The following is a 26,384-nucleotide window of genomic DNA, read 5'->3' as shown; positions in this document are numbered from 1 at the left end:
TACATGTAATTATGTTATTGTTGTTGTTACTGTTGGTTTTTTCCATAAGACTTACAGGAAAAAAAGTAACATTATGCTGTTTTATGGAATGTAAACTAAAGTACATACACTGTGTAAACCCACTAAGAATGTGCAGAGAGACAGCACCTGGCATTTCCTAAATTTTTCTCAATTAATCATAGCTATTTCATGTTGTTTAATTAATTTTAATGTCATTTCAGAAAGAGTGACAGAGCAATTTGACACGCCACATTCCCACAGCCAAGCTAAGTTGCTTCTGCTTAAATATCTACACCAGAAAATAATAGATTATTGAAAACAATTTTAGCAGAAATCAATAGAATTAATTTATTCATGTCCAGTTAAGGGAGAGAGGTTAAGAGAAACTGATATTTGTAGTTTAGGCATGGATAATTAGAAGGAAGGTAATTAATCTCCTAGCAAAAACTAAATAAAAATTATTGAGCCAGGCCTAATATTAGACTTTGCTTAAATAGTTCATGTACAGGGCAATTGGCGTGTATGGCCAACAACAAAAGAAAACACTAAAAGTTAACACAACCTCTTGGCAGGCCTTGAGGTGTAGTGAAGGGTCCAGTTCTCATTGCACTCTGCCCATGGTCAGACGAAAATTGTGCTGTAGTATTTACTGTATCTATTTAGAAACTGAACATCACAATTAATGCAATACAAAAGTGTGGTGGTGAAATCGCAAATAAGTAGGTATTGAAGGTGCAGATACATGTTGCTAAAGAGAATTTCAAGTTCATTTAGGCAGAGTTGATTTTCTTCTCGCTCGTTAGCAGTAAAGGGTTGTAACTCTATCCATGACTCTGCAGGGTACGCACAAAATGAATCAACGCAGAAGTGACCTCTTCACTTGAGTGGTGGTTACTGAAAACTGTCAGCTGCTTTCAGGGGTATCAAAGTTGGCAATACAAATATGACAAAAGCATCCTGGGTGTTCTGAGGGGATATCATGTAGCGTGGAACCCACTGGTCATTCAACAGTGGCTTCCACAAATGCGTTTCTGTGAGTTAATGTGATTAAATGGGTTATCCAGCATGGACAAAGTGTGTCCCAAACAACCTGAATATACTGAAAAGAATTCTCTTTGAACTGGTTTTGAAAGGGCCACAGCAATCATGTAATTTAGTTTCTGCATACTTCAGTATAATGTGGAAAATAATATCCAGGGCATGTTGGCCTAGAGAGAGAGAGCAACGAATCAGAAATCTACCACATTTATGTAGCTCGTGGACTGGCTGGCTAGCATCTAATCAGCTCATAGCAGCAAAATAAGCTCAGATCTGTTCAAACCCTTCTGTGCATTGGCAGTGATCTGTCATATCCCCACAATGAAACATCAAATTTAACAGAAAATATTCTCATGGTATTTGACTTTGGATTTTCCTAATTTCCTGTTCCTCTAATAATTTTCCTTCCAAATGGAGGGTTATGAAAGTAAGAATGAAGAAATAGGAGCTGTAGTGACTTGGTGTCTCAGACTCAAGTTTGAGAATGGTCCCATCTATAAATGGGAAGAAAGATTTCTTGCTTTGAAACATTAATTTCCAACAGCGACAAGCAGAGTTGCTGCTCACAAAACAATCACCATGGCTTCAAATTGCAGACCTGGAAAACTGCTGCAAAGTCTTCTGGTACTCTGCAGGAACACAGAATGGACTTGATCACTTTGTGATCTACCAGTTCATCATCATTCTGGACCCTGTGATTAGGCATCTTGTTTCTCTAAGAAACTAGATGGGTATAGGGCCTTTCAGAAGGAAACTAGCTTTGAGACAGAAAGGGAATTGTGACAACCTTTACCTAGAAAAGTTTAAGCCATGGGAGAGCATGCAGTATTTGCTGTGTTTCCCCTGGCTTGAATACAATTCCTGATTTGAGGATGCTTCTCCTGCAGCCTATGGTGGTCACAATGGAGAGGAGTCTTAGCACACCAGCACGAGGAACATTTCTGCTTTTTCTGAGAGGAAGTCTACAAGTTCCTGCTCTGAATTTTCAGTCTTTGATCCTACAGTGCTTGACTCAACTAGCTGGGTTCAGGAACATGGGAGTCTGGAAAAATCTTCATGCTATTTCTTTCACTTTTTTCCACAGCCAGCCATGGGCGATTTCTGAGCACAAGATACTGGCACAGTCACACCTTTAGGTTGGCCGGCTACTGCTGGTTTTCACCTCAACCATCAGGTGAGTGCTTTCAAAGGCTTTTATTTCTCATTTGTGTAATTTTATGTGGCTGCATTTGGGGGAGAACAAGGTTCTGTTTTATTCCTCTTTATCTCACTCCTGAGTTTCTCTGGGTAATAAGTCAGAGGCGAGTTGTTAGTAAGATGTCATTTCACAGCTCACTTGTGAGCACGCTCACGTAAAACCACATTCTGCCCTTCTTTATACTCTGCAGCTCCAGTGGTTTTGCTGGGAATTTGATAGAGGAAATAAAGTCAGGATGCAGCTCTTTGAGTCCAATCCCACCGAATTTACTCTGGCAAAAAAAGCTTATGGACTTCCTCCTCTTAATACCCCATGCAATGGAAGGAAACATATGCTCCTCCAAGTGACCATGGAAACTGGTGCCTGGGTTTCCAAGGTGATTTTCTGGCAAGTGGCCGCAGGAGGAAGCAGTAACAAAACAGGATCCCGGGCAGCAGAAAGCATACACATTCCTGGTGATACAGCAGCCTGCACTGAGGAAACCAAAGCTACAGAGGCAAATAGCAAAGTCCTCATTTTAAAGTCACTGTAGGTGTCAAACACCTGGCAAAGGATGGGTAACTTGGTCTGTGTGGTCCCAGCTTCCTCAAACATCTATCTGTTTCCTTTCCTGCTTCTATCTGGTAAATGAGATTGGTCTTACCCAATTAAGAGTCTTAAGGCCTATCTTAAGGCACATATGAGCTCACTTTCAAGAGAAAAAAACCCCAAAATGATACAAGGAGAAAAAAAAGAAGCTGCATAAAACTGACTCATACCTTGAGGTTAGGAAATTCTCACACTCTGTATGTGTATTTAATGCTTCATAATAGTAAATAAGACTGGTTTTCTATCTTGCATTTTGCAAGACATGGAATATATGTAAAGAAAGCTCTATTTCTCTTTCAAGTGCAATAAAAAGACTTTGCAGAGCACATTGGTATTCCCCCTGGGGCTCCAAACTGGCTAGAGCAGAGCCCCTACTTCACATCTTTCAGGAGGACCAAAACTCTCCTTATCTGCCTGTCAGTGCAATTCCTTCTTGGAGTAAATTTAAAATACAGTGAAGTGCGACATGGCATAACAGAGTGGAGGAGGAGGAAGGACTGGTGACAAGATCATTTCCTTTTGCAGCTTGGAGGAAGAAAAATTGATACAGGCAGGGATATGCTCCTCCAACTCCTGCGCAAGCATTAAAGCCTGTCACAGAATGCTCTCACATCATCAGTTGTGAAGTCTACGGATGTACATCAGTTATATGACCACAAGCCAGTACAGACATAGCATCTAACAGTGGAACAACTGAGCAACAGGAATGTAACTGAAGATTAGATGAAAATCAAGACTATCCGTAGCAGAAGAGCTACCCACCCTGATAGAAGTCTGATCTGGAAATAGAAGAAAGCCATTTCCTTTTTGCTAGAAGAGAAGGAGCCAAAGGAGTTTGAATTTTCTCTCTACCTATAGGGAGAAACTGAGTATCCAAATCACAAACATGAGTCAAACTGTTGTTAAGTGTTTTCTTGTGCATTTCTGTTCATTCTTTCAGCTGTAAGTAAAGCCTTATGAAGTTTGATTGCCAGGTTTTCATTAATGCCAGAAGGTCCTGCTCTATCCCTGCAGGATACAGTTATTGACAAGTTATTTTAAGATTGTTTCATGGCCACAGGATAGAACCAAATTATTGAAGTATTTTGACATTGTCACTTACCTAATTATGGTATTTATTACAGAATTCCTCTTCAGAATTCACTTTTAATGGAGAATCTGTGCTTGCAAGTGGTGGGGTAGATGGACAACAGCAGTCACTGAGAGCACTTTCCTTACCACAAACATAGAGCTTCACTGAAAGTACACAGAGGAAGCACTTGCTTATCCCACTGGAATTACAGATAAAATGAACACTGGCTGAAGTGTGGGATGCATCGGCCACCACAGTAAGGGGAGATGGTGACAACAAGGGGAGGGGATGTAACCCACAGAAGTTAGTGCCAAGACAACCCTTTCTGACCTTATAATTGAAACTCCCACATGCATATTTTTCACAAGATAAGTGCAGGTTTTTACTCAAAAAATATCTATCCTAGTTGTAGTGGATAAGTAAGTTTGCTACACGTTGCTAAGTGTGCTTCACAGAGTGGTACTTTCTCAGTTACTCAGGGGAAATTGTCTGATGTAAGCCAGAATGGAAAGGGAAGGGTTAATAACTTATTTCTATTTTAAAATAAAATATAGCTTCTGTGAGCAAATTTCTTAAAACTTTCTCATTTTTTTAATGTGTGTTTTTGTGGCAGCTGCAGAAAAAATTGTAGTATTACCACAATATTGTGGCACTCTTCAACTTTTCCAGCAAGGAATATGACCTTGTGTTCCAAAATTCACCAATAATTTTATCTTTCCAGGACATACAGATCCTATTTGAAATGAGACAACTGTTAAAGATTTCATTGAAAGAAGCATTTTTTGTAGTCTGAACACTCGGTTATAAGACACTGTTGTGTTTATTCCTCTCCTTTACTTTCCCAACCAGTCTGTACCCGCACTTGGACACGAGAATGCTGCACAACATTATTCAAATTAGTTAAAAAATTTCAGTGGGGTTCAGGCCAGTACTAAATGTAGCTCTTTGCATCTTTTCAGGGCAGTAAGACAAAACCTGTTTGCTGTCCTACAAGTGTGGGACGCACCTTCCCCAGCAGTTAAACATGATGCCCAGATACCACAGCTAATTCAGAGCTGCTCAGTATATCTCCATGCAAAAGGCAGCAACATGCAGAGGTACTATTCACGTTAGTCATGTACCATACCTGAGCTAACTAACCATATGGGTGACTTTGCCTTCCCCACCACCTATCTGCAATAATGCTGTAGTCTGCTGTGCACTTGCAGGGTGAGAGAGGGTGACTGAGAACATGCTCTCCCTTGAAGAATGAGTAAAATTTGCTACAGTCATTTCCTGTCAGTCAGGGATATCCAGACAGATATGGGAATGGTTTTTTTGCAAGTACAGTTAAAATATCATAAAACTGTTATGCCACACTGCAAAGAAGATGATTGTATGCAATTGTTCATAATTCACTTTTTTGAATAATCTTATTATCTCCCTGAAGTTTAAATATTCGGAACTATTTGAGTTCAGATATTTGTGTTAGAAAAATAGAAGTATTTGAATCCTGAGTCTATTATTCTAAGATACACATTGGACATATATATACCTTTCCTAAGAATTAAAAGCTTTGTATTAAACAGGTTAGAATTATCAGACAAAAAGTTTGCCATCTAATTACCATGCCTACTACCCATGCTAAGGATAGCTGGAGAAAGAGGGTAAAATGAACACATAGATAGGAGCCAGCAGAAGACTTGGCAGCCCTCATGAGCCTTCTGCATCAAGTAGTTACACATGCCACTGGTCTGAGATCAATTATTTTATCCTCTTTTACACATTGTAGCTCACATTTTCTTGGTAATTGTTATTACCAATTCACTTCAATAGAGGGCAAAAGAGACTGGAGCTGTCATCTCAGACTAGAGGTTGAATGCAAGAGTGAGAATTAAGAAATCTATGAGGATTACATGCATTTGGAAACATAACCAAGGTAAAAGAAAAATACTAGAGCTGTACAGAATTTGGGTAATTTAAATTTCCCTTAATGCTTCTCTGCTCTCCCTGTCTGTGAATCATACTGAAATAAATACAAGAGCTTGTTGAAACAAAATGATCTCAAAACTCTTCACAGTCATCTTTCTCTAGACTTGAACAGATTGCAAGCACTAACTTAACAATACCAGGAAAAATATATGGTGTGGTGGACTGGAATTAGATTCTCATACATTTTCTTTTATTGACTTTTAATGCAGCAAGTTTCTGAATAATTTGGTGCACTTAAGGGAATTTCTTGTGGGGAATGACCATTTTATTTGTTTTTATCTTCCCTCTGATTTTATGCCTCTATTAGAGCAGGGGCTTTGCATTTCAAATGGTCTCTTTTCTGTTACTGAGTTTCAAACATTTTCAGTAATGGTGTAAAATTCACCTGCTTTCAGACATGAAGGCACAGTATTCAGCAGTTATTAAAAGTATCACACAGTGATACTCGTCTCCTGCTATTCTTCACAAATTTTGCTGATATAATTTGCTATAGTAGCCTTAATACAGTATCTTTCAATAATTGATAGCTTTCCCACAAAACTCTCTCCCTCCAAGATTTTTTTTAAGTACACTTGACCTACCAGTCCTCCATGTCTCCTTTCTAGGTGCTTATGGTCTTTATTCTGCCAAGCCTATGGTTTAAGCTGTATGAATTTTGTCCTCCTGAAGTTTGCAAGCACCAAGACAACAACTGTATTCAAAATTATCTTGACGAATGAGAAAGAACTGATCAAATGAGGAAATATAATAAAAATAAGGGCAAAAATTGTCCCCTTAGGAGCAGAAATTCAACTACAGAAATAAAAAATTGAAAACTTCCTGACAAAGAACTCAACTGCAGAAATTAATCTAAGACTTATTGCATACTGCAATAGAAATATGAGTTGACAAATGTGGAAAAAAAATTATTGCTCTGGGACATGTTAGAAGGAAAATCACATCCAAAATGGTACAGCAATACTATTCACTGTGGATGAGTTCTTACCTGGAATACAGTATTTTTTTCTGTGCACGGAACTGTTTCCTGTGTTAAGCACAGGAGGCCTGCACTCCAGTCAAATCTGACCACAGATTGCCTTTCAGCAGAAGACTTTACCTTCTAACAAGAGGAAGATGGGGAGGAGGTGACAGCACATCATATACACCACCTTTTTCTTTTTAGCCCACCTGTAACACAAACTATGGCCTTAAGGAACTCAGACTAGATTTGTGTAAAATTTATGGAGGTTCAAAATAAGCAGAAGTCTGATGCAAAAGAATCATGTCATAGTGATTTTTGGTTCTTGGATATAAAACAGCTGTCCAAAAATTAGTTCGTCATTCCTCAACAGATACAATGAGGACCTGACACCTATCATTCCTTCACAGAATCACAGAATGGTTGAGATTGGAAGAGACCTCTGGTGGTCATCTTGTCCATTTCCCCTGCTAAAACATGACCACCAGTACTGTGTCCAGGTGACTTTTGAGTATGTCCAAGGATGAAGATTCCATGACCCCCTTGTCACCTGTGTTGTACACAAGTGACCCTACCCAGACCACTTGAGCACTTACACGTTGGTTTTGTAAGTATGTGGATATGAGCGTCTAAGTCAATGCAATCATTGAGAAAAGGACTGTAAGTGGGTAAAGCCAAGGTACTTAGATTTTGTAAAACAATATCACCTTCTCCTTCCATAGACCCTCACACTGCATTTTTTACACTAACTTGCTAAGAGAGAGAAAAGCGCAGACAGTGATACATGCTGGAAGGATGAAAGACCTAGGTTTGTGTAGTCTGGATGAGAAAAGCTCCAGAGGCATTAAGGTGATGGTTTTCCACATGTAATATGTTGCTATTAAGAGAACAACCACCAGCTGTTCTCATGGATGCTGGGAGAAGGACAAAAAGAAAACAGCTTCAAATGCTGCAAAATTATTTCGGCTCCGTACTGACAGAATTGAAACTCTGGCAAGAGCTTACCTGGGAATTTCATGGGTTCCCCACTAGACAATGTTAAATACATGATGGGCAAATATTTGTCATCATATCCACATTTTGGATATGTTCAAACCTGCATTACTGCTGGGGGCTGGACCAGACTACTGACTGATGCTCAGTGCCGGATTTTTTGTCCAAGGCCCTGCGACTCAGAGCCCCTGGTGCCAGCCCAGATCCACATCAGTTAAAGACTTGGTGCCTGTGCCAGAATTTTGTCACCACTGGTCTGAAAAATCTCTTTTACTCTCTTCCTGATCTATATTGTTATGGTTGCTATGAAACCCTTACCCATGGAAGCAATTTTTTCGACTGGCTCCATGGACTGGCTCTGTTTCTCACTATCAGGAATGTTAAAACAATTTCATTTCTTCAATAAAATTGCATATAGCCATGCTTGAGCAGGGTCAGGGATTAGTTAGTTACCCTAACTTTTTCATTTCAATTGGCTTTTGAAAAACTCAGCTAGGGGTTACACAACTGCAATTCTTTGAGTGGATCTTTTGCTATTATCGATCTGACAAAGAGATGGCAGCAGGGTGGTGCTGTTGCATTTTCCTCTTCATTTACTTCTTTTTTTTCCTTAATCTGCTTTTCAGGCGCAAAAAAACCGAGCTCCTTAAACTTTGGTGCTTTACCAACAGTACACACGGAAATATTTGCACCTGGTACGGTTAAAAAACAGATGGCTATGCATTTTCAAACAGTTTTATGTGAATTTTAGACACAGTATTCCCATTGGTTTTTAAGGTCACTGTGCAACCTCACTCTGAAGTAATCTATGAAATTGAACATTCAGGTATTGAAGGCTGAATAAAGCCTAGAAAACCTTTATGTTCCCTAAATGCTGGGAGAAATCTTACAGTAAGAGCAGGACTGAAGAGGTAGATCCTCTACCTGTATTTCTCACAGGATCAAGCTAAAAAAAAAAACCCAAACCAAAACAAAAAACCTTCAGCATTTTGTTTATACCCTGGTTTTGATGTGCTGCTTTTTTTTTGCAGTTTACCGTTATTTGATTACATTTTCATTCATTAAATGTGAAAATGGGAAGTATGTAACCAAGGTGACAATTATGTCCCTGGTGAGTATCTCAGTGCACAAATCTCACTCTGAGTCAAGCTGTACCCTGTCTGTAACAATCCCTGCCATCCTCCCATCATTTATGAAATAAGATCTCACCATCCAGGACCACATTTTGGGGAGGACCTGCAAGAAAGGAGGGCAATTGAATATTACACAATACAGGTATCTAAAGATCCTGCTGCAACTGTGCGCTTGGCACATTGAAACCATGAAGTGTCTACAAATGAGTCATCTTGGAGTAAACACTCCTGGCTAGGAGCTGCACAATTCACTCTCTCCCCATGACCTCACTGAGTGTGAAACCTGACAAGGGGTCATGACAGTGAGTAAGGCACATGCTTAGATGGTCAGAAGCAGATTGGCTGCATCACAGGGCAGTACCCAAGGTTTCTAACTTAGGACACAAGAAAACACATTTTGCTATGCATCATTACCCCCTACTGGGTAATGCCCCATCATGTGGCCCTCCTTCTTTTGTTCAGCTCTGTGAGATTTTCTTTATCCGAGTGAGAAAATGCAGAGTGTCAGATGGTGCAAATAACAGTAATACCAGTGCTGGCATCAATAAGGGCAAGAGCAGTAGCTTCTGTTCTGATGGTTTCACTCACGCCCTTGCAGACCACTTCTGTCTTTAAGCAATCAATGACAAATGGTCTTTGCCAGGCGGAGCTGCTCCAAAACTTCCCAATTAAATTTCTCAACTCATTTTTTTGCTGAAAGTATTTATGCTTAGACTTACTGTAGTGCCAGGCCCTGCTGTGACTCTAACCCACAGCTGACTGACAACAGATAACCATATTAACAAGTGACAAACTTATCTGACAAATGACTTTTTGTCCACTTTCTTGTTTGTACACTTTAAACATCCTGGGTCCTGTGGGTCATTTCAGTATCAACAATAGACTAAATAGTGAGAATAGATTGCTTATAGGGTTTTTACTGCTTTATGCAGACAAAAACCCCCAATGGCTCCCCCATTTCTTTAATCCATTTTTCCAGTCTTAGTTCCATTTGCACTTCTTCCCACTATACAGACTCAGTCCAGTTCCTCTCTGGGCACTCTTCTACATATCTTGCAGTTTTAGAAGCCCTCTAGTTCCCCCCTGGAACCAATACATGTGAGTAAATTACTATATTGCTGAGCACTCAAATCCCTTTTTCTGAGTACTTCTGCCTCCACAGCATTCCTGCATAGTGACAATTCTGCATTCCCTGTGTTGCAAAATTCTCCTAGGTTGGGTCTGGAGGCAAAGATGGAGATGAGGACAACCTCTTACTTGTGAAACAGTCAACAAGAAGTTGAATACATCAGTAGAGCTCTAGAGATGGGCTTTTTATTCAGTCCTTGAGCATTCCCACCCAATTTCCGTTTCTTTTTTCCAAATAACTCTGCCAATACTTATTGCTTTGGGGGGTTTTTGCATATGTGGGTTTCACATTTACAGCAATATTTAGCAATAGTGAGTCCTTCAGTGCTTGGGTGCATAACGTTTTTAAAAGACCCAGTGCTTCAAAAAGACCCGGTGCTTCAAAAAGGCCCGGCGCTCATCTTGCCCGCGGTGCAGTGGTGGGGTCGGGCGCTGTGCAGGACTGAGCCCCGCGCCGGGGGATGCCCGGCAGTGCCCGGCGAGTCGGGGGCGGACCCTTCTGCCGGGAAGGTGACGGTGGCCGCCCCTCGCCCGCCCCCCGCTTTCACCCCGGCCCCGCTGCCGCTCCGCCCCCGGGGCAGGCAGGGCTGGTGGCGGGCTGGCTTCCCGGCGGCGGGGGAGCGGGTGAGAGGGGCGCAGCTTCGGGAAGATGAATGTGAAGAACCAAGATGTACTGCTGGATTTGGAGGGGGAGGAGGAGGAGGAAGATGATGATGATGGGGAGATCGGTGAGTAGGGAGCTGGGGCGGGGTGGGTCCCCGCGGGACAGCGGGTTCTCCCTGTAGCTCGGCGGAGGCTACAGCCGCGGAGGTCCGTGGTGCTGCCGGCGCCTCGCCGGGGCTGTGTTCGCCGGGGGCCGGAGGGACTGGCAGGCAGGGCGCCAGCACCACCTCTCACCTCCTTCTGCTACAACTACTGATGGTTTTCCCGTGTAAAATACGGGATGTCTCTATCCGTGCTGGCGGCGTGTGCCAGGTGTGGCTGCCTCGCTGGAGCGGCGTGGCGATGGTCCTGCTTCCATAGCATCGGCAGGCTCAGTAGGCAGAGAAGCACCGAAAACTTTACTTATTCCTTTCCCTCTCCCGGGAGGCAAACGCGCGAGAGGGGACAGAAGAAGCACTTTGCAGTAGGTGCGATGCTGGAGGTCTTTGCAGGAATCTCCCATCACAGGCACAACCCGTGCCCCTGTGCCTTGGTCCTTGGGGAAATGCGAAGTATTCGATCGCCTCTGCACGCCCCGGTGAGTCCCGTTTCTCCCTGTGCTGCCTGACTGGTGTGCCTTAGCTTGATAGCCGAGCAGAAGAGGAGGATAATCATAGAATGGTTTTGGTTGGAGTGACCTCGAAAATCATCTAGTTCCAACCCCCTGCCAAGGACAGGGACACCTTCCACTAGATCAAGTTGCTCAGAGCCCCATCCAACCTGGCCTTGAACACTTCCACGAATGAGGCATCCACAGCTTCTCTGGGCAACCTGTTCCAGTGCCTCACCACCCGCACAGTAAAGAATTTCTTCCTAATATCTAAACCTACTCTCCTTCAGGGACATCACCCCACCCCCCATACATATGAACACAAAAAAGAAAAAAGCAAAAAAAATGTAAGGGGAAAATTGGCAAAGCAGAGAAAGACCATGATTTTGCTGGGGAAAAAAAAAAAAAGCATAGTCTGTCTGCAAGAAAAGCAGTCAGTAAAAGCAGACAGAGAGTTTTAAATTCAAAGTGTGTGTTAGCCTTGTTCCAGCATCAGCAGCCCAGGACAATGACATTTTATTTACCATGGGAATGAGTTTTATTAAAGTATTTCCAAAAAACAGCCCAAAAGGAGTTGGTTCTCAGCTAGTTCAGACAGAAGGGGTCTATTCATTTCACTGAAGAGACACAGATTTACTTCAGTTCAGAAGCTGTTTTCAGCTGCAGTAGCCAAGATATTCTAAAGTCTTTTATTTCTGGTTAACTTGTTAAAATGGATCTAACTCATAAGGAATGCAGGCAAATGTCAATTAGACAAGCAAGTAGAAGCTAGATCTGTATATATAAATTTCATCAAGTAAAAAGGGTTCCTGCTTATTATTGTTCAAAAGGTTTTCACTGGGAAGTACATAATTTTGATAATTTTTTTAATACTGGGACAGAATTTCTGCATTTGTAAAAAATTCCAGTGACTGACTCTCTCTGATACTCTTATTGCCTCTAAATACTAATCCTTAACAATGGCAAATACAGCCTGCCTCGTTTTTCAGTTAGCTCACTCCAAAAGTGTATAAAGTTCGAGCCTCACCCAACGTCTGTGGAAATCAGGGAATGTCTTTCCTCCAACATTACTAGCCTTTGTTTCAGATGGGAGTATCTTTTGATTTACAGTAATAGTCCAAAGAAAAATTCAATTTTCCATATGAAGTGAGGCAGAAGTATTGTTTGACTCCACTCCCCAAATTAAAGGGTGGATCAGCACTGCAGTGTATTAATCAATAGATGCCTTTTCCTTCCATTCTTCACCCCAGAGAACAACTAAATTGTTTCCTAGTCATGACTCTCTATCAAACTTGGGGTTAGTTCAGCTCCCAGAGCCAGCAGATCATGAGCTGCATATTCTGCTTGCAGGATACAACAGTTTGGAACAACTCATGCTATGTGGCAAAACTGACTAAAAATCGTGCAGTGATGATTTCGTGAGTTGTTATGCAAAGCCTGTTACGCAGCACCTGGCTCTGTCACATTTGCCTCTCTGCCTTGCAAAATGCATGTGTAACCATTTCAAGGTTTTTATGTTACGTATAATTACAGGAGAGGTATTTTATTAGTCTGACAAACTTGTAAATCATCTACCTGTCTCCAGTTTTATTGTACCACTTGCATCTGTATTTTTCCCAAGGACACCATCCCTGCTTCAGCAAGTGAGCAGGATTTCTGAACTCTTTCCAGTTCTATTCAAATCCATTCAAAGTGTTAAAGGCTCATCAGAAAAGCATTGTTATGGAATATCAAAGTTTGTAGCCATGTCACATAAAGGGAGTGATCTGTCTCATATTGGCACACCGTTAGTTTTAGTTATCCATCCACGCTGACGACTAGCAAACTGCTCACATCAGAAGCAGGCTTAGGCTTGTTTGGGTCAGAGTTGTGCTTAGGGAAGAAAGTCTTGTCCTAAGGTTAGGATTTTTGACAAGTTGAAACCTTTTTATCCAGTGCTTAAACAAGACAGGCAACTTTTTCTTTTGGAGTCAGACTGTTTTCAAGACGATTGTTACATCAGTGGCATCAATTTGTGTCTGATATCTCTTGTTACCAGGCAGAAATGGTGGGAAGGACACTGACCTGTGGTTGCCGCAGCATTTACAATTCTCCAAACTCCTTATTTTCTGCCTAGAAACTGTCAGGCAGTTCCATAAATTGTAAAGTTTTTCTTTCCCTGGTGCCAAGCCTCATACCATTGGTTTGCTTGTGTTTGGGGATTTACAGAATATCTGAGTGCACTTTCCAGAAAAAATAACTTCTGCAGACAATATCCAGAGGCATCCACCATGACTAACAAGCCTGCAAGAAATACTTTTGTCTTCACTGGGATATGTTAGTAACTTGCTCACTGTTGTCTTGGTTTTACTCAAATATATATCCTAGTTGTTCCTTGAGCCTTGAGTGTGCAACATCTTCTCATCTTTTGATACTGCTGCAATAATGATCAGGCCATGCTTTATAGATGACTGTGAAAAGGATGTTCATATGTCAACCTTTTTATTGTCACACAATGTAGATACTGTGCTGATGAAGATTCCAGCTTCTCTTTCTGAAAGGGCTTTCATGCTATTGTTCAGGATATGTTTTTACCAACTACGGTACAAAACATGTACAACAGTACTGGCTTATTCAGGTAACATTTATTGTGGAGTTGCAGCCTAAAATAACCAGTTTTGTGCAGCCCACTGTACAACTGGAACCCTGCCCTAAGGGATGATGTAATAATGCAAATGATGTAGAGCAGGCATAGCTGTTCTTCACCTCATTACTTTTGTTCACTGCTCTGTTCTGTGCTTGTTTCCTCATGGCATATGCTGAATTTAGTCATGCTGCCTGCCTAGAGCTCTTATTTTTTTTCCTATTCAATAGCTTCATTAACTTGCTGCTTCTTGTATGACCCTACAAATATTATTGATATCATACACTGTCCTCCAGTATGAATGTACAGCACACCAACAGTGTTCTACAAATTACTCCAGTTTGCCTTCATGATGCTGTGAAATGGTCTATTCTCTATGGAAGTCTTCTAAGTGCAATGGAAAGTCTTAACAGTTAGAAGCTTTATTTGAGAAATGTGGCTTTGTCCTCCAATTTATTAAGTGTAATCCCCACCCTGTGGGAAATTTGAAAGGGTCTGCTTGGCAGTAGGTGCAGAGATCATATCTAATAATTTTATAATGTGCAATGGTTTATAAGCAGATTCTTTAAAAAAATGTGGTTCTGTTTCTGGAAGGACACTATATTCCTTTTCAGTCTATCTGCAGTAATGAGTAAAACTACCCCAGTCCACTCTTTTCACACTCGGTTTTCTTCTCTTTGCTTCTCAGTCTTGTAATCAACCTAAAAATGACTGGGGCATGTTGCAGTCCTCTATTGTGCTGAAGGTAGCTGTGGGATGGGAATGTCTGATGAGCTGAGAATCAAGAATTTCTGTTCCCTTTGTTCTGTTTGTGACAGTGTTCTTGTGCATGTATATATAGGACATGAGGAACAGGAATGAGCAGGAGTGTAGACACATGGTCTCCTTTATTGTGATTTACTATTATGGCAGTGAGAGACTCTTTGTGGGGAACTGGAACTGGTACAGGTATAGAAAATACTGGCCTTTAATAGCAGTCAACATTTAAACTACTTTTCATGCCTTCATGTCCTTTCTCTTATGTCTGTTACCCTACATATATCTGCTACCCTAGTTTACCTACATTTCTTCCTCTCTTAATATTTTAGTAATTTTACCTCCTGAATTTCTGCCCACTTCATTTTCACAGAATTCAAGCCACAGAGGAGTACACAATCCAACCCACACAGTGACATCCATCTTGTCACCAAATATGGTTGCATTTGAAAATACACTGCTGGTACCACTCACTTTTTAATTCTGATTTAATGATTTTTCTGGAAAACTACTAAAAAGCAAACAGTGAGTATAAAAATATTTAACTACAATATAATTACAAGTTTGCAGCTATTTATAATCCATAAATTATGAGGGAGATCAAAGAATCAGGCAGGAATTTAGGAAACTTAAAGCCTATGTACTTACAACAAATGTACCCAATTTTCACCTATTTAGAGGGTTTTTTACCATGACTGAGTTCACAGTTGTCCCTAAGAAACTTCCTGTACTTTGAAAGTATTCTTTGTTCCTGTATTTTGAATTTAGCTGTACTGAACATATGAGTCCAGTTTACAGATAAGTGTACAAGCTGTAAGAGGACTTGTTATCTGCTGCTGTATCAACTTGTGCCATTTGCACATCTTTAATAGTAATAGTTTTGTTTCTTTTCTGGCTATCGAATAATAAATTTTATGTTGGATATTTATCACGAGTCATTCCTTGAAATTTTTCCACTATTTACGCAACTCACAAGTTCTTTTAAAAGGAAAAATACTCTATACACATTTATGCTCAAAAACTTAGATTTTTTTTTAAATGACTTTTCAACTATGTTCACTTGTAAAAAAGAAAACTTATTAAAATCATTATGGAGGAAATAGCCAGACTTTTGCTACTTGGTACAGGACTCCAGTAGTTCCATAGTGTTACAGTTACTGAAAGTAATGCAATCAAAAACTCACAAAAAATGCCCTAATACCACTTGATTTGCATTTTATGCAGTATGTCAAATTGCAGATAGAGAGCTTGAATTTCAGGAGACAAGAGACATGGAAGCGGACATGTATACATACCATAACAGACATATTTCTACACAAATGGAGCTTTCAAAAGTAATTAAAGAAGGATTATTAATAATATCTGATACGATATGCATGGGAAATTCACAGAAACACAGAATGGGTGAGATTGGAAGGGACCACAGAGGGTCATCTGGTCCAACCTCCCTGCTCAAGCGGGGTCATCCTAGAGCACATTGCACAGGATTGTGTCCAGACAGGTCTTGAATATCTCCAGGGAGGGAGATGCCACAACCTCTCTGGGCAATCTGTTACAGTACACGGTCACCCACATAGTAAAGAAATTCTTCCTCCTGTTGCCTCTTGTCCTGTTGCTTGGCACCATTCTTTTGACACCTTCCCTTCAGATACTTATGGACATTGATGAGGTCCCCTCTCAGTTGTATCTTCTTGCAGTTGAACAGGCCCAACTCTGTCTTTCCACATAAGATAGAGACTCCAGTCTCTTAATCATCTTTGTTGCCCTCTGCTGGACCCGCTCCAGGAGCTCCATGTCTCTCTTGTACTGGGGAGCCCAGAACTGGACACAGCACTCCAGATGTGGCCTCACTAGGACTGAGGAGAGGGGCAGAATCACCTCCCTTGACCTGCTGGCAATGCTCTTTCTAGTACACCTCAGGATACCATTGGCCTTCTTGGCCACCAGGGCACACTGCTGGCTCATGGACAGCTTGTTATCCACCATGACCCCCAGGTTCTTCTCTGCAGAGCTGCTTTCCAACAGGTCAGTCCCCAGCCTGTCTTGATGCCAAGGTTGTTCTTCCCCAGGTGCAGGACCTTGCATTTGTTGTTGTTGAATTTCAGACAGTTCTTCTCTGCCCATCTCTCCAAATAGAGAAGATGTTCCTTCCTTCTGAAGGGCTGCACAGCACTCTGGGGTATAGGCCACTCCTCCAGCTTTGTGTTGTTGATAAAGTTGTTATCATGTATGTCATTCAATAAAATTGTTATCATTTAAATCACCTCATCCTAGAATTTCTTGGTACCTCCCATTTCCTAGGAATTGATGGGTTGCATGCTCTGGAATTAAAGTCTAGTTTGCCACTAGGCATGTTGCAAACCCTGAAGGTGATCTGATACTAAAATGGGTGTTTTCTGCTGTGGTAAAAAAAAACCAGAAACAAACACAAGGCTGCTTTTGTATAAGAGCAATTATATGGCATAAATCAAACAGTCTTGTACCCTCCAAAAAAAGTCAAATCTAGACTTAGCGGGAATATAGGTGGAACAGTTTTACCTCTGAAGAGGGTACGTTCATCTGCTGCACTGGCCATGAGGAGAGACTGCTAGGACATTGCTACCATTTGGGGTTATGGCTCAAGTCTGATGGATCTGGAAGTTGAAATGAAAACTGTAGTCTGTTGTGTTACAAACATGTCAAGCAGCACAAATTGGCTTGGCTATCGAAAGAAGTACTCCCCCCACAACCATCCCACAGCAGCAGCCTAAGTCTTTGTGGCATTTTGGCCTTATTTTTCTTCGGGGTGTATCAGCATCAGCATGGTAGGAATGCAAAGCTGTAAAGAAGGACACTGTACACTTTATGTTCTTATTGCTGGCATCTGTGGGAAATGAAAACTGGCAGTCTTGTGAATTGTCATCAAACAATAGACTGTGTTTGATAGTAAGTCTAAGAATGCAAAAATCTGAGCACAGAATCTTTTGTCTTATCCACCCCTCACACTTTACTCAGGCATCCCACATCTCTCTGAAGGCTTTGTGACTGGAGTGTCTTGTCCTTACTTTCTAAGAAAATATACAGACATCCGAAATATAATTTTACTTGATTAAGTGGAATTACTTTCTTTTCACCTGCCCATACTCAAGCATTTGATAACAGCAGTAGACATTTAGGCACAGTTCCTGTATGGACTTGAGAAGTGAGCTCCTGAAGCAATGCTATGGCTAACTGAAAACAAAAGTCCTCAACCTCAAGATGGCCTGATTTAATATTTGAGCAGTTCTGTCTCCTCTGCAAGATGCAGAATTACGCCCCAAAATCATTATGTACACAAGAGATACCCTCCCCAAGGACATCAAGAATCATACAATCATAGAATCAACTGGGTTAGAAAGGACATCCAAGATCATCAAGCCCAACCCTTGATCCAACACTGCCATGGTTACTAGGCCATGGCACTAAGTGCCACATCCAGTCTCATCTTAAAAACCTCCAGAGACGGTGAATCCACCACCTCCCTGGGCAACACATTCCAGTGTCTCATTACTCTCTCTGTAAAAAATTTCTTCCTAATATCCAACCTAAACCTCCCCTGGCACAGCTTAAGACCGTAGGAGGTGTGCCTAGGCCCCACGTTTGTGTATACATGGTTTCATACTCTGTATGTGAGAGGATAACTCACCCTGCACAGTTGATGGTTTATTAGGGTTGGGCTGCTGAGTAGCAAACGGTAGGGAAAGGAGAAGACTTTCATTACCGTAAGGCAGCCCTGCACATATTCTTCCATTGCAGGATATCATCAACTGGTACTGTAATCCTTTGTTCCCGTTCCTATCCTGCATCCTTGTCAGAGCAGCTTCCTTCTTTACTAGCCTTTTAGTTCCAAACCTTATCAATATAGATGTCTCCTGTGCAGCAGATGACCTATTGAAAGGCATAATATTACTGAATGCAAAATAGGCAGGGCCCAGATAGCTTTGCTAATGAAAATAGACATTATTAATAAAATGTGTGTGTTATGTTTTAAAAAGGTGAGATTCATACCAACACAAAGAAGCAGGAAGAATGAGGAAGGTCAAATGGTTTTGGAAAGAGATCACATTTAAACATGTTTAATGAATACCAAAATGAGATTGGAAAATTAATAAAATATATTAAAACAGAAACTGAACTTTAAGAAGTGTAGTTACAAGTCTGCTGGAGCATAAACATTCTTTATTTGATTTTCTGCCTCATGGTAGAAACAGCAGCTTAGTTTCATAATATTGTATAAAGGCTGAATAAGATTTAGCCCTTCAATTAAGTGTTTACATTCCAACTAAACCACTATTCATCAATATTCTTTAGACACAATTGAAAATGGAACTTTGTAAGAACTGCCATCAGTAGCAGATTTTGCTTTGCTTTTATAGTTTCCCTTCCTTTCATTTTTTTTTATGATGGATTTACCCTGGCCCCATTAAACTGGTTAGTCAGGATCTCCAGCATTTTTTAGACATGATTTATCATGGGACATTAAATATTTGCATAGTAGACTGCTTACAGTTTAGTCATCAGAATGAGCTGCTGCACCAGTGTTCTTCTGCAGGAAATAGCCACCACCTCTTTTCTGTTCAGTGCTGTTTGAGACCAGCTGGTGCAGCAGGTGAACTTGAGTGTCTGTGATGTGTTTCTATCTTGTAGGCTTCTAGCTTGGGTGGATCTTTTTCCAAGGCATCACAAGACTTTCACAGTATCTACAGGAAGATCACAGAATCCTAAGGGGTTTGGGTTGGAAGGGACCTTTAAAGCTCATCTAGTCCAACCCTCCTGCAATGAGCAGGGACATCTTCAACTAGATCTGGTTGCTCAGGGCCCTGTCTGGTCAGAGCTTGGATGTTTCTGGGGATAGAGCATCCACTACCTCTCTGAGATACCTCCAGTGTGTCACTACCCTCGTTAAAATCTTGTTCCTTATATCTAGACTGAATCTACCATCTTTTAGTCTAAAATCATCATGCTTTGTCCTGTCTCTACAGGCCCTACTAAAAAATCTGAAATGACACAGTAAGGTTTCCCTAGAGCCTTCTCTTCAGGCTGAAAGATCACAGTTCTTGTTCCATGGCTGCAGCAGAGACCTGTGACCTATCCCTCAACTATTACTACTTTGAGAAATTACAGTCAGATAGGGAATCTTCACTCTGTAGGGGAGAGCAGGAGCAAGCAGCACTTGTGTTGAGATGCCCTGCACCTCCTATGCTGTGATGATGCTGTAGGACTTGTGTCAGGAGAAGGGGATGAGATTAGTGACTTCTCAGTGGATGAAATATTGTGGATTCTTTCCTTCCTTTGTGGGAGGAATAGTAACTAAAAAATGTCATCTGGATTGCAGACCAGGTTGGAAAGTATGAGAAGTGATTATAAAATATTGGCAGTGTAGCAACGCTGCTAAAGATGCTGGAAACTGATATTAGTAATCCAAGGGCGTGCTGACACAGTGGAGGAGTTGAAGAGCCACATCCTGCCTGTGAGAAGCTGGGGTCTGTTGCTGTCAGTGGAGGAAGCCTGAGATAAGTACACTTGAACTTAGACCAGTGAAGAGATTCACATAGAACAAAGCAGGGTCTTGACTGGAGTGTCTGGTAAAATAAGTGTTGAAGAGATGGAAAGAGTAAGGAAATGGAAGTGAATGCAAAACACCTGTTGGTATCTGTGTACAGACTAAGAAAGTAAGTAATTAAAAGTGAAAGAGGAGGAACTCTTGACAGTATTCATACAGGGAGAGCTGGCCAGTGCAGCTGTCAGGAAGAAATTCTTTATTATGAGGGTGGTGAGGCACTGGAACAGGTTGCCCAGAGAAGTTGTGGATGCCCCAATCCTGGAGGTGATTTAGGCCAAGTTGGATGGAGCTCTGAGCAACCTGGTCCAGTGAAAGGTGTCCATGCTCACAACTGGGGGTTGGAACTAGATGATGTTTAAAATCCCTTCCAACCTAGGCCATTCTACGATTCTATGATTCTGTGATTCTATTCACCTATTTATCTGGTCAGGAACTCATTAAGCAGTGGCATAAAGTTTCTTCCAATTGAGTTTATCAGGAAAATAAGCTATAGCAAAAGATTAAGGTACTATAGCTGTGGCTGAATTGAAAAAATTCATCTGTGGCATTTTCATGCATATTTTTAATATATAGTAAAAATTACTTTGTGTTCATAGGTCATTTATCTAGCAGGAAGAAAATTCCATCTTTATTCCATTAATTATTTGCAAAAACAATTCCACTGCTCTAGGTTTGGCACTGCAGTTAGACATAATAACAAGTCTGAGTTGATAATCCAGAGGTCTCTAGCATTGCCAGAGAATTTTATTAGTTTGTGTGCAATATTAGTAAATTAAATAGTGTTCTTTTTCTATGTGTTTTTTTCCTTAAGTAGTTTAATGGAGTTTTTATAGGCATTAATGAACAAGGATGAGGTCAAGTAATGTACTCTTCACCCTTGTGAGCAGTCCCTTTGACTAGAGTGGGAATAGCATTATTTTTGTAAATGCTATTCATAGTAGAAAATGCAGAATTAGTCCCTAATGGAAGAAATATCTCTAGTAAATCGTTCATCATCTCTGCATATACTGATTTATTCTAGGAAAAATAATTAAATTCATTAATTATTCTGCTGTCTATAAAATACAAGAAAGAATTTGCACTAAAGCACAATTTAATCTATAAACTCATGGCAGTACTTAAGACAAACAGGCCAGCAAAAACTCCTATAATATTTTGTAAGACTTAAACATGTAATATATTATTAAAAAAAAAAAGAAAGAAATTAATATGATCCAAAAAATAAAAGTCAGGGCTGAACTGTTTTTTTTTAAACTGTTCCTTGCTGATAACCAAGTGAGTAGAGAAAAAGCTTCCTGGGCAATGCAGTCCAGCCAAATAGAACTCCAGATGTTTTGTAAGTTTATTGGAGTTTGCAGGAAGAGCAAAGCTCTGTTTTAGACCTTTTATGAACAGAAGAAGGTGGTTTTAGGTAGAAGCTGATTGTTAAGCTGCAGCTTTTACTTTAGAAGTAAAAATCTGAAGACTCCTTCAACTGCCAAAACTGGTTTGTTTTCCTGATTGGGAAACAAAAGCAGTTTGTTTCTAAGCTCTGGGTCCAACACCTGGAATGCTTACAGGCAGGAGTTTTTACACCTACACACACAAAATAGTTTAAAAAATGCCTGTAGGTTTTGACTTTAAACTTAATATTTTCATTGTCAAAGTAATTAAAAATATCTTTTTAGGACCCTCCTGTGAACACACTCTATAACAGCTGAGTGTAGGAAGTACTTTAAAGCAAACATGCTGAGAAACTCATTACAGAAATTCAAATATATCTCCTTTGAGACATGTAAATTTAATAGCAATGGGTATAATTTTATAAATATATTTCAAACTTAAAATTTCTAATTAGATAGCTCATTGATCCATAGGCATTGAAGTCTAACCAAACAGCCATCTGCAATTACAATTGGGTTGATCATTTCAGTTCCCAATGAAAAGGCTCCATAACTGCCTGGAGGCTTGGCATTTGTGAGGAACACCAAGGGATCAGCTTGCCTGCTAAAAAACCTGTATTTGGAGCTTGGGGCAACTGCTGTGTGTGGGCTGCCCTCCTGTAAAACACAGGTAAGACATGCCTTACATGTCATTTGCCCTGTAATAGAACAGTAATTTTGACAGTATGCTCAAGGTTGAGCTTGGCAAGTCTGTCTCATAACAAAAGTAGAAGTGGCTTGTCTTCTTTATGTTTCCTACCTAAGGACAGCTGATTTGTGTTAGTTGATCTGGGATAAAAAACAAACAGACAAAAATCACCTTATTTTAAGCAATGAAGGAAATACCTTCCAATTCAAGAAGGCACTCGGGGTCCTTCAACAGTGGAACAGGTATAAAACAGCTTATCAAACTTTTGACCAGAGATCCAACTCTACAGTCCCCTCCAAAGTGTTACGTCGCAGTCTTGCAGAAAGACAGTCTTCAGAGATATGCATGTTTATCAGACCAGGTTCTGGTCATGCATGAGACCGAGGCAGGGGAGGGAGGGTGTTCACACAAGAATAATAAACAGCTTGTGCTACTTCTTGATTTTACCCTTTGTACTTCTTAAAATATCAGCAATACTGTGATTTAACAGAGCTGATTTAGGTCAGATCTCACCAACTTGTCTGAAATTTCTCAGAAAAAAAACAACCAATGAGGTTTTATGAAGTTTGTGCCCAAGTAGTGCTTCTAATAGCTGCTACATTGCCACAGTCTCACATACTTATCTCAGCCCGTGGTAGGAATCTTGATTTTTACAGGATTACCTGCAGGTTGCTCCTGTAGTCCTCACACCATAAACTTCTAAGGTATCAGGCTGCATCTCCTTTCTATGCACTGATCTATGTAGGCACATAGTACAAGCCAAATGTGACACAAACATGAGAATGATCCTTTTCAGATGAGCGGAACCAGCAGCATCCATGAAGTTATTTAAGTGTGTAAATGTTGCAATCTCTGTCCCCAGAGACTGGTGGTTGCTGTTCCTAGTGGGTTTTTTTCAGTGTGGGGGGTTTTTTTCAGTTGTTTATTTTCCAAAGCTATTCATGATGAAAGCACAAATATGTCTAAACAACAATACTCTATCAGTTGTGCTTGGTGTATCCTTGTCTTTGTTTTTGTTCCTTTTCTTTGAATGGAGGAGAGTTTAATTAAATTATTTGGGGATAGATGTTTATCCTGAGCTCTAAGAACAAATGTGTCCGTCAGAAGATCTTCTGTATCTCTCTCTGTGTACAGTTCACTGAACAAACCCATTAACCATTCTTCTCATCAGGATGTTCCTTAGGAACACCTTGCATGCAAAAATAAACACCAGAGAAGTCCTATTTGCTTTCATGATGAATCTTTCAGCTCTTTTCATATCCTTCACTATTTTCTTTGCAGTTTTATTGTGTCATTTTTAGGGCCAGTCATTCTCTTGACCTCTGGAATGTCAAGTTTGAGTTCATATTAACAGATCTGGCTCATGCAGAAGAGAAATGTCACTGAGAAGTGGCATAAGATGCTCCTCAGCTCCAGACTGCAAAGGTGAAGTGTCAGCCTGCAGCAAGCAGGAACAGAGAAGTCATTCAGTGATTTCATGTTTCTGTATTGCTCCAGGTTGCAGATACTAAACTAAATGAAAATCTGGAGGTGAAATCTTCTGGCTTATGTTACAGGGATCAGAGTGGATGACTTCACTGGTATCTTCTTGTCTTACAGTCTAAGAGCTGTATTCACACATTTCAAAAGGTCATTCTTCTTACCTTTGACACAAAAACCAGAATCTGCAGTAAATTCACTGTTGTCTCCTCTTAAAAAAACAGAACAAAACTCAGCACAGCCAATACCAAGGGTCCTAGCCTCCTAACAGCCCATCATACTTGCATTTTCCCTATTTTATAATGAGGCGTGTAAGCAGTCTTACCTCAGCTTAAATGAAAAACAGCTCTGTAGAGGCTGCTTGTTGGTTTTGGGTTTTTTCATCGGAAAACTGATTTTTTGCATCTCCTCAATTCCACAGTTCTGAAGAAATGGATTAGAATCTCAGTGGCAATGGGGTTGTGAAGAGTGATATTGCTGGGTTGCTCAGCACTGGTTGTACTCTCATAAAGATCTATAGTGCTGTACAAAATGAGCACAGCCTGTGATTGTTCCTGTGTTATTGGCATCTGGTATGGTCATAACATCGTAAAACAGTTTAGCAGGATTCTTTATAGACATCAGAGTAAAATGTCTTTCCATGATTTCCAAAGCAGAGCTTTCATTTCCTCTTCTGTGGGCTTTTTTTTAAGATTTCATGGAATTACACTGTGGTGTAGGTGAGATAGGAGGAAAAAAAGATAATTTCTGTTTGGCTTTTTCCTCGTTATTCTTGCTGCATGGTTTTGTTATAGCTGAATGGTATCTAAGAATCAAAGCTAGTAATTGTCATCAGTCATTATAGTCCTGAATTCTTTTGCTTCCTCCTGAGATAAGCTATCAAAATACCTATTTTTCATATTTTTATTCTCTGCCAATCAAAAGGAGGCTTGTACTTTTAAATGCACCCTTATTCTTTCCTGACAGGTTCCTAGAGTGAATTTACTCATTCTGGGATGGCTAATTTTCTATGAAGGTGCAGCAGTTGTTAAAGAAAACTAGAAATGGCCCTTCAGGACTGACTATCATGTGCTTACTTTGCTGGGTCTAAAGCTGCTTCCACTGTTCTTAGTCTGAAAGACTTGTTCACAATGGTGGTGGATGAGCATACTGAAATCTGAAGTATGACACTCCCCAGAGAATAATCCTCCTATATGTATTGCTTATAAGCACAGATCTTAAGGTAGATACTTGATACATTATTAACATAATTGCGTGTCAAGCAGTCAAAAAGCTCTCGCTGTCCCATGTGCAGCACTGTTCACACATTTTCTCAGGTATCTGTGACATCTGCCTCAGGGCATGTACTTTGTAATATATTTGAGAAGATTTCTAATGTGCCACCTCATGGAATGGAGGTGATTAAAAACTTGCTGCTCCTCCTTCTTAACACTCTTCCCAGTGTCAAGTGTAAGAAGCAGTTGCAGTTTCAAAAGCATTTAAGATGATCTAAACCAAAAATATACTACTTTTGTCTGATCATATACTGTGGGACCTTCCCTGCCTCTGTGCCCTCATCGTACACTTCAGAATATTGAATGGTGGTTTTGACCCAAAGCAGCACTGAATTCTCTTGGTGCCAGGAGGCTGGGGTATGTGGACCACTGACCTTGGGGTGAACAGCCTTAGTATTCCCTTAGTGGTGAAAAGGCAAGGCAAGAACATGGACAGAAGGCAAGCTGTAGGCCAGTGACTCCACTGTAACTTAAAGTCAAGGACTGGGAGCAGGCAGTCTGTCCAAGGACAAAAGCCAGGAACTAGTGCTAAGCCCTGCAGCTGAATGACCACAAGGCAGTAGACTGTTTCCTTCCTCATCTAACAGAAAGGGTAAGTCACCAGTTGGGCTCACAAGTCAGATTACAGATCACCCAGCCCAATAAGAGGCTGATTGCAGCCAAAGGTGGAGCCTGATGATGGCATTACCTTGGAAAGTTTATAGCATTGTCAACCCTGCCTAATCTCAAGGCGTGGTCTGGTAGATATGCAGTACCTGATTTATGCACTCACATCACCTAAAGGTGGGGGCTCTTTACCAGGGGCTGAGATGACCAGGACCTCCTGTATGACATTCTCTCTCCATTTTTTCTCCCTCTGCATTTTTTCCATCCTTGTCTTGTTAGGGAACTGTAATGACTGTTGAAATCTTACCTCCTTCTACTTCCAGGTTCTCAAAGTCTAGGGAAAAATCTCTAGGGATCACTCTGGAGTTTGTTTTATTGCCTTCATGTTTGCCAAATGTATTTGTGTACAGATTTGTTAAGCTGGTATTTTCACATGCATTTATTATTTTTTAACTTTAGTTGAAGAATGGACTTTTCAATGCCAGGAGGATGGAGCATATTCTTATTTTCCATCATCTGCCCACAATACTGTTATTAGAAAGCTGTGTGCACACACGGATCCTTCTTGTTAATGCCTCTTTTCCCAGAAAGTAATTTAGAAACCTCTGTGGCTTCAAAGCCACAGTTGCCTGGCATGAAGTTGTCAGACCTTAGTCAGCTGTAG

At 40.7% G+C, this 26,384-nt stretch overlaps 1 protein-coding gene across 6 annotated transcripts in view; it reads left to right on the top strand.

The window, feature by feature from the left end:
• Nucleotides 1-10,626: 10,626 nt before the first annotated feature.
• ANO6 (anoctamin 6) overlaps nucleotides 10,627-26,384 on the top strand; it is a 108,014-nt gene continuing 92,256 nt past the window's right edge. For 2 of the 6 annotated variants that reach the window (XM_064655855.1, XM_064655854.1), the window contains exon 1: nucleotides 10,629-10,807. In XM_064655855.1, coding sequence (XP_064511925.1) covers nucleotides 10,729-10,807 — 79 coding nt within the window. In that variant the 5' untranslated portion in view covers nucleotides 10,629-10,728. Of the gene's footprint in view, nucleotides 10,808-22,234; nucleotides 22,344-26,384 lie in introns of those variants that run through there. The other 4 variants (XM_064655852.1, XM_064655851.1, XM_064655853.1 and 1 more) reach the window with 4 other exon arrangements.

The sequence above is a fragment of the Pseudopipra pipra genome, chromosome 5 (assembly GCF_036250125.1).
Source record: "Pseudopipra pipra isolate bDixPip1 chromosome 5, bDixPip1.hap1, whole genome shotgun sequence".
NCBI classification, from domain to species: Eukaryota; Metazoa; Chordata; class Aves; order Passeriformes; family Pipridae; genus Pseudopipra; species Pseudopipra pipra.
This window is presented reverse-complemented; position numbering and strand designations above follow the sequence as displayed.